Here is a 9,766-nt window from a genome sequence, read left to right on the forward strand (position 1 = left end):
GCTGAGATGCGAAAATTTGGGTAAATAGCACCTCTACTATATTTTATGATCATGCAGACTCCAAAAAGACTAAGAGAAGCCATAGTGGTTCAATATTTCATTCTTTATTCGAACCTCGTCAAAAATGAAGATAATTTTGTCCATAGGGACCATATACCAGAATTGAAGTAACTTAACTAACCAATCAAAAGCTAGAAAACCGGTAAAATTTATCAATCAAGTCAAACAAGGTGTGACATTAACGAATAAACAAAATACCTTAAAACGAATGTGAAAGTATAGTGTGAACACATTGTTAATAAGAATAAATAAACTAGATGTTAAGGGCTAGTTTAACAATGCAAGTTCTTTAGATGCTTTTAATCCGGTATTTAGCCAGGGCTTCTTTAAATAATAGTTCAGACCAGTGTCTAGAAACTGTCTCTTATACACATCTAGATGTGTATAAGAGACAGGAAAAGGTTCTTGACTTTTCTAGACACTGGTCTGAACTATTATTTAAAGAAGCCCTGGCTAAATACCGGATTAAAAGCATCTAAAGAACTTGCATTGTTAAACTAGCCCTTAACATCTAGTTTATTTATTCTTATTAACAATGTGTTCACACTATACTTTCACATTCGTTTTAAGGTATTTTGTTTATTCGTTAATGTCACACCTTGTTTGACTTGATTGATAAATTTTACCGGTTTTCTAGCTTTTGATTGGTTAGTTAAGTTACTTCAATTCTGGTATATGGTCCCTATGGACAAAATTATCTTCATTTTTGACGAGGTTCGAATAAAGAATGAAATATTGAACCACTATGGCTTCTCTTAGTCTTTTTGGAGTCTGCATGATCATAAAATATAGTAGAGGTGCTATTTACCCAAATTTTCGCATCTCAGCACCAACCATGGGTGGGGGGGAGGGGCTGAGATGGGTGTGGACTCATGCCTTTAAGCAAATACATCGAAAACAATGTTTTAAAGTTTTATTTTCAATGGTACATCACACAGATTACTTAGATCTCTATGATTGCCTAAAATTGCTGATAAAATATAATGAGAAATTTGTTGGCACTTCATTTTGACTGTAATATTGATGTGATGATGATGAATTTTACTATATAAGAGTGTCATTTCTGGCCATCTAGAGATACTATTTTCTCAAATTTTTGCATCTCAGCTCCAACCATGATGGGGCTGAGGTGGGTGTCATCTCATGGAATGTCCCCCCCCCCAAACCTTTCAAAACAGATCTGCGCCCTTGAGAATGTATCAGATTAAAAAGAAATTGTGATTAGGCTTATGTGCATAGTATACAGAATTTGTTAGGAGCAAAACAAGCCTAATTCAACTGGGGCCAAGTGTCACCTAAAGTCCATAAAGCAGAAATTTAAATAATTGATTTCAGAATTTTAACCAAAAAATCTATAAAAAAAAAAAGATTTAATTTGCCTCTTACAACATATATTTCAGCATCTTTTTATCTATAAATCACATTAGCCTGGTTCACGTCGAACTTTATCAACATATACCCGTCTTGAAACATGATACGATAATCCCCTAATTGCGTTCGATGCCAAGTTAGAGCCAGATAAACAGCCAGCCAGTTTCAGGCCGTCGACGTCACATGATGGAAAGGCTTGTTTAATAAAACGTCTACTGTATTTTACGAACCTCTAGTAACAAGAGGTATTCGTTAAAAAACTGCCAAATTCGTAAACTACTGTATGTAGATCAGGCGTCAGTTTCCACTACCTAGCCTAGCCGACCAGTACGAACCAACCGACAGTGCAGCAGCATGTTCTATCGCAATAGTAGTAGACTCTCTAGGCCCTAACTAAATTTACCTTCGATAAAAAACGAATTATTTTAATCGCTAGCATTCTTCCATTTAACAAAATATTGCTTTAATTCTCGTTAAAACGTCTGTATACTTTATGGACCATTCTGTCCTGTTTTGTAGTTTTTAGATCGCTCAGTTGTGTTGTTTACATGCACTTCGCAAAAATCTAGCTTCGCGGTGTCAAATACGTTGCTGACTTCAACACACTTTTTTATTTCGTCATCGTAAACATGCGCTCATTTAACAACTGGTGTTGGTGGTATTTCGTAGTGACTATTACAGTGGAAATGGAAAAGATTGAATTGTCAATAAATAAATAAATACAACAAATCTGATTTTATTATTAGGAATAATATACATTATCACTCATCTAGAGAGGCATATTCTTAAAATCTGCTCACCTCAGCCCCACCCATGGTGGGGCTGAGGGGGGGGGGGGTGCAATCAACCTATTTCCCCCACCCCCATCAGATAAATTCTGGATCCGCCCCTGTCATGATATTGATAAATTGAGTAAATCACTTTTTATGTTTGTGAAATGAAAATTCTCACTAATGTTGTGTATGCTTCCTATCTCCTTAGTCCTGTTTGATCGTAAGTTAGATGGTAATATTTCCACTCACAATAGTATAGTCGCTCTACTACTTGCACAAAAGTGAAATTAAAAAAGAGGAGAAAAGGAAAAAGCTTTCGATTGATTTTAAAAGTACTGTAAATGCTAAGATAGAATTGGAGTGACTGTTTTAAGTTTATCCATGAAGGAACATGGTTTTATCATTTGTAAATAAAATAATTATTTTTATGAATGTTTGTCTGCACCAAATATAGCGGACATGATTATGAGTACCAGGATAAATTGGAAAAAAAAAATGATGAGTATTTCAGTGGCAGATTCAACGGGGCTCAGCCGGTCCACCCTCCCTATTTTTTCAAAATTTAAAAGGGAAGAAAAAAGAAAATTATATTCAAATTTAAGTACAGTCTGAGAGTACCATTTCCACCACTGCATTTTAAAAATGTAGTGTGAAAATAAATTTAAATTACATTCCTTAAAATTAATTAGATACAACTTATAAAAGGCTATAGACGCCAGAGCTTACGGGGGCTTCGCCTAAGGCCACCAGTGAGGGCCCTGGGTGGCCCCCTGGTCCCCGACAAGTTTTTGCCTACGGCTTTAAAGACTTCCTTTATTTTGCAATTCATCCCCCCACTTTTCACAAAGGATCAACACCCTTGAAAAAGACAGATGTTTTTCTTAGCAACCCACCAACAGCTTCCACGATCGAGATGTCTTTAATTTTTCCATGCACTTCATTTATTTTTTAAATACTATGCACTGACTTTTCTTCTGTGAGCACCAAATGGCACACTCAACAGCAAGAAAGCTCCAAGGACAAGCAAGATGCTCTCTATGGAGTATTTGACTCAAGACTCGAGCACAGACTTGCCCTGAAAGTTGGTGTACCCACCATGCTCCTTAGAAATTTGGATTCACCAATGCAACACGACATACATAGGGTCAGATTAAAGGGTTGTGGGGCCTAGAGCTATAATTGCAAGTGGGCCTTAATACTCTGTAACTAAAACATAAAACCAGATTTTCTGTGATTTTTCCTGGGGTTCGGGAGCCTATTTTTCCCCGTTATGCAAAATGTCATAGAAGCTACTATATTAGCTGGTCTATACAAACAAGATGTCCAGATCATACCAAGAATTCCTGTCATCCCAGAGGATCTGCCATTTGAATTTAGGCATCTCCAGTTCCCTATCCGGCTATTTTTCAGCAATCAACAAATCTCAGGGCCAGTCTCTGAAAGAAGCTGGTCTAGATTTAACATCACCATGTAGTTCACACATACAACCATATATCGGATGTTGCAGAGTTGGATCCGAAAAATCAATGTACATAGTTTGTAAGGACAACAGAACAAATAACATAGTCAACATCCATCTACTCTGACAGATGTCACAACCACCTCCAAGAAAACAACACCAATCATGTAAAAATGTATCTTTAAATCCAGAGGCAACAGAACTAGAGTGTCAAGGTTTGTGACAATGCATAAAGGAGCATGGCACATTCAGGTGGGACTGCAGAAGATGACACAGACAAAATGTTCCAACCCCTTTTCCCGCCAACTGGAACTAAGCCTTTGTTTGGGCATTCCCACCTTTTCTCTCAGTGAACAATGGCTTTGGTTTTAGCCTTTCACTAGCAGTCTTCTCATTGGTCAGTTTATTCATCCAACCGGCAGCCAGCATCTCAACCGAAAGTATTTCCCTGTTTGGAATTTCTGCAGATATTATTCCCCTGAAAACGATTGAAGCAACTAAATCGAAATGTCAAGACTTCCATAACTACAACAGTTCTTTTCAAAACTACCTATGTGGTATACTGCAAGCTTAAACATGTATGTTATTACTTCACCATGCAAACCTTCAAAAAGTACATTTTCTTCTTGATATATCAGATTTATTTTTTTAACAATGGTAAATGAGTGAGTGTTTAAGGGTACCTGATCATTACAATTATGTTCAAGCACTTGTTCGAAAAATTTTCTTGTTCACATTGATCAAGTATCCTTTTAACACCACTTAAAAATCTATATCGCAACAATTCAAAGTCACATTTCAAATTCAACATCATATTTAACATTATTTTTGGCCAACGATTTGTGTGCATATCAACATTTGTCCTAGATATATTATACATAGTTGAGAATGGTGTCCATCCTATATCACCATAAAGTGATGCCTGTGTACAACGTGGAGCCTTAAGAATACGTCCACTGTTACGAATCCACTGTTAGTGTTATGAAGAAGTTTTGTTAGTTCATTGATAAAAATATTGAACAAAACAGAAGACAAAACAAAGCCTTGTTTAACACCTCTGTTAACTAGAAACAGGTCAGTTAGTATATTTCCAACTTTTAACTTTTGCTTTCACATCATCATATAAATTATTTATAATTTTCCTAATTTTTCCTCTGATACCAGCATCCCTTGTTGCTTTGAGAAGGCCCCCTTGACAAACACAATCAAAGGCCTTTTGGAATTCGAGGAAGGCCAAGTGGGTGGTTTTTCCTTCTTTGGAGCGACATGTTAATATACATTTAATAGAATATGATCCTCGCACACATGTAGCGACCTTAATCCCCCCCTGAACTTCTGATTGTATGTTCTCTTCTTCTACACAGTTACAAATACGCATGGCAAATTACTTTATTAAATATCTTAGACACTATCTGTAGTTGTTAATGTCTTTACAATCACCATTTCTAAAGATTAGGACAATAATTCCCATGTGCCCTTCATCAGGGATTTTCTCCATTGTAATAAATTACCATACCTTGCCTTATTTTAACATTTTTAATACATAGAACATTCTAGACTAACATTTAATAACCAAATACACAGTGTAAACCACACTGGTAATTAAAGGAACACATGACGCCATGTAGAATCTAAGAGTAATATTTGGAAGCTTCTGGAATCTTGGGTACTGTAAAGGCAATAAGCCTATTGGTTAATTATGATGTACAGCTACGGTATATAAGCTGATAGTTTTACCTTTCTGGAACTCTTGGTGAAACACATGTTAATGGGCCAGTTTGAGCAAAAAACGCCAAGCGTATTCCGTTTATTTCACCGGGTAATCGCGCTGAGCACTCAGCAGGTGGTAGACCGGTCGAGCAAGTTTTAGCTCACGGTAAATACGTGTAAAGAAACTACTCCGGAAGTAAATTTCAACTTATCCCATGGTTAACAACCCATTTGTTTACTTGCTACTATTGCTATAACCGGCCCACGTACAAACAGCGCGGCACGGTGGAACGATAATGTAGCTCAATAACTTATAATGGCTGCTTTAAAATCTGTACGTATTTCTCCGAATAATGGTAAATCTACAAGTCGATCGCGTAGCTATGCTACTAAATTTAGATTTCGTCGTGCATGTGTGAGGAGGCGAAGGAGAGCTGCAACCACGCCTGGGCCGTAACCTATTGAATTTCGCGCTGGACTGTGGACAAAACATTTGGAAAAACATTTAAGGTTGATTTATCATCGCCTCCGGCTCCATGGTCATTCCATACACGGTATTCTACCCAGCAATTTGGTGGTCAAAATTGTCGTGGATAATCCAGATGGTAAGGTAATTAGACTAGTGTCCGAGCAGTTTTAGAAAGTGTGTACTGGTGAATTAACTGGTAAATCGCACGGATATTTTTTCGTTCGAACGGGCCCAATGTGAATGTTGTTGTGTTAATTTGAGACCGGATTCTTGTTGGAGTTTATACAGAACAAAAGTTTATTTGAGAGTTGTTTTACAGCATTGTGAACAGTGTTTATATTTTATATGTCAAAGAGGATTCATAGTCATTTCTTTACCGCTCAGAAATACGTCGAATTAGTAGGAATTCATGACATCCATCTTAATTTATTAAATAAACAAGAGTGAATTTCCTAAGGGTTCTCCATTTTTCAGGAGCTTGCTGGTTATTCCATCTTCTCCTGGTGCTTTAATGTTCTTGGCAATAGAAAGTGCCTCATTTATAATATTTTTGTCTATTTCAATGTCTAATAATATGTTTTCAGCCTGAGAATCTTTCTCATCATAATCTTGATTACATATCTCTTTAATTGTTTTTTTAAAATTATATATGTTCTACAATATTATCATTAATATTCCCAAGAATCTCCCAATAGCTTTTCATTGTAATTGAAATGTTTTCTTTAATTGAAATTACTTCACCTGATTGGGGTACTATTATGCATTATATCAAGAGAATGTTTATCTTTATCATCTGAGCCTCTAAAAATTTTCCAAAATCCCTACACGAAGATCCTCTTTTATTTGCTAACTCTTGTCTGTTATTTTTTGTTTAATTAATCTCTTTGCAAAATTACGCTTTTCCTGATACAGTTCCAATGGTAATTTTGGTAATAACGGTGATATTAATTGTAAATTTTTTAATAATGGTTGTAGTTATAATAATGGTCTTATTTTTTGTACATTACTGTAATTTTAAATTGCATAGTACTGTATATTTTAATGTTGATAAGAATGCTTGTTATACAATGCTGCAATTCAGCTTTGGCTTCCAATGTGTTGTAAAGAATAAAAAAAGTGGTTACACAGCAAATTCTGCAACTGTCAGTGAACCATCTTGGTACAGCTTGTGACCCCAAACTGAGTTGCGACCAAAACTTTAGGAACCCAGGGCACAGAGGAATTGCATTTTTCAGTATTGAAGAGTATTACTGAGGCAATAAAAGGGTGGCACTTGGAATAAAGTATTGAGGTAAGGTGATAATTATTTGATTAGACATCAGGGGTATTGTTGAAAGGTTGTAGAATAAATATACATCATTAAAGTGCTGTTCCTATGCTGTAATTTCATAGACTAATACCACTACTTCTTAAACTTTTGATTTGACACAACTATTAAGGATTCATAATACTAACCTTTGACTTAGTTATTGGCTTGAAGATCTGTTGAGTTTCAATTGGACCATAATCTTCTAATCCTAACACAACATAAAGCTCAGCGACTTTCCTCGGTTGTTGATTGGTTGACACAACATTTTGCTTTGAACTTGAAATCTGCCTCCAAACATCAGCCCCAGAAGATGAGTTCTATGGAAAAAAATAAATTGTTGATTTGTGTTTTGTACATAGAGTATTTTAATCATTCATATTTTAATTGGCAGAGGATGTATACTTACAACAATCCTTGCCTTTTCTGATTTTAAAATGTTTGAGAGTGGCAACTTAGCAACCCCAACCAATGCATCTTTGGTGGTCTTATCTCTGTGCCAAACCTCAATTAGTAGTGGAACTCTGAAAGAAAAGCAGGAATATTAGTAAATTTACAAACAAAATAGAGTAAAGATGGTTTTTGCTTTCATAAACCAATGTTAAAGAAATATAAAAAAACACATTTTAATATTTTAAAAAACGATCCCTATAATAAAGTTTTAAATATTGTCAATATTATCGGTATTTACATATGCATTTAATTGACCAACATAATTAAATGATTTAAAAATAATTGTATATAGACATAGAAAAAGCAAAGTTTTCAATTGGCACACTTCCTATGTAATAACCATGGGTTTGGAACTTCAGGTCTCTTCAGTCCTGACCCACACTTTTGAGGGTGCCCATTTTATGGGTAAAAATCAACTTTATTGTGCATTGAAATTTGTAACCAAGCACTACACAAGATGAAAATAAAACATAAATAGAAATGCTACTTTTATGCTACACAGTAAAAGCAAAGCCTCCACACGGTGTGATTTTTCTTTTCTCTGAGAATTGATAAGTAGAAGTTTGAAACCAATTGGAATTACAACCACATTGTGATAACAAACAATTTACTACAACTAAATTAGATTTTTTTTTATCAGAATTATGATAGTATTTAGCATAAATTTCATATTTCAATAGTGAAATATCAATTATGCAAGTGACCAATTAGCATTCACACACATACCAAAATCAAAAGGCTCCATCACTTTTATTACCATCTTCATAATTTCAACTAAATTAAAAATCTTTTATTGGAATTATGATAGTATTTAGCAAAGACAATAGGTTCTGTCGCTTTATTACCATCTTGTATTCTGGAACCGGTTATTACCAAACTTTAGTTATCGTGGTAACTGTAATGATATAATCTGAACATAAAATAGCTATGTGTATAGCGTCCCCATTATTTAGACAAATATACCTAGGTTTTGATAACCAGACATTTGTACAGCACGTACACATGACACAGTCAGTCATCTTGAGTTTTAGATAAGATATTAAAAGTTAGCATTCTACAGTTACCCAGTCATCCTTCAATTTGTACAGTCATTTTCCCCCACGACTTATCATTAATGGATATGATTACTAAGCCAGTCATCAATTATAAAGCAAAGTAGTATGTTGGCAGAAATGGTGAATTTCAAGCAATATTGCACACTGCTTTTTAATGGCTCTCTCGCAAAGGTATGGATGCAAGGACAATCCATCACGGGTGACCTACATACTGATTTGGCTGGCCAAGAAGGGCTTATAATTTCAATTTGTGGGGGCAAGTAGAGCAGGCTAACCAGACACCTAGTTCGATACTCAAAAGGCTAGAGAAGTATTTCAATCCTACAGTATGACAAACAGTCATGATTTGAATTTGAAAGGCCCAAGCAAGGATTGAGTGAGAAGGTAGATGATTAGGTCACCAAGCTACAATTGCACGCACAGAAGTGTGGATTTTTGCTGCAGGCAACAACAACACACAAAACATAAGTTGTTCAGAATTCGATACATTGAGCAATTCATTACAGGCACAAGTTCTGTAGATGCTCAAAAGGAAATGATAGCTTCCTGGGAACTAACAATAGACAAAGCAAGAAACATAGCTAGGACACATGAGGCAATGCAAGCCAGTGTTAAATCCAGATAAGCATGTTCATGTCATGAAACGATGTACTACAAGTAGGCAAATCCCAAACCATGCCGATACTGTGGCCAGAGTATCAGAAGGGCAGATGCTCAGCATACAATGCAATATGCAACTTTTGCAAAAAACAAAGAGAAGAAAAAACACGACAAAGATTAATAAAGGCTCCATCCGTAAAAAATAATCCTGAATTTGGGAGATACTTTTCTTGCTACCATTTCTGATTGTGTACCAGACAAATTTATTATTACACATAAAAATATATCCTGGTTCACAAAGAAAATTTGCATTGAAATGCATAAACGCAACAATCTCTATCGTCAAGCCAAAAACTCTGGCAGGCCGGAACTTTGGACAAAGTTTCGTAGAGCCAGAAATAAGGTTGTTATAGAGCTGCGACTTACTAAGTTGAATTAATTTAACAAAATATGTGATGATCCAACCCCATTGTCTTTTTGGAAATGTATGAACAATACACACACACACAC

The 9,766-nt window shown here is 35.6% G+C and overlaps 1 protein-coding gene across 1 annotated transcript in view; it reads right to left on the reverse strand.

Annotated features, from left to right (window-relative positions):
* The window catches only part of LOC117108548 (centrosomal protein of 120 kDa-like), a gene marked incomplete in the record, with an annotated part of 55,130 nt that overhangs the window by 12,754 nt on the left and 32,610 nt on the right, over positions 1–9,766 (reverse strand). Inside the window, 2 exon segments of the mRNA XM_033250595.1 lie at positions 7,318–7,468; positions 7,558–7,672. Coding sequence (XP_033106486.1) covers positions 7,318–7,468; positions 7,558–7,672 — 266 coding nt within the window.

This window comes from Anneissia japonica, unplaced genomic scaffold, assembly GCF_011630105.1.
Source record: "Anneissia japonica isolate Jap-2015-1 unplaced genomic scaffold, ASM1163010v1 scaffold26_len2425191_cov177, whole genome shotgun sequence".
Classification (NCBI taxonomy): domain Eukaryota; kingdom Metazoa; phylum Echinodermata; class Crinoidea; order Comatulida; family Comatulidae; genus Anneissia; species Anneissia japonica.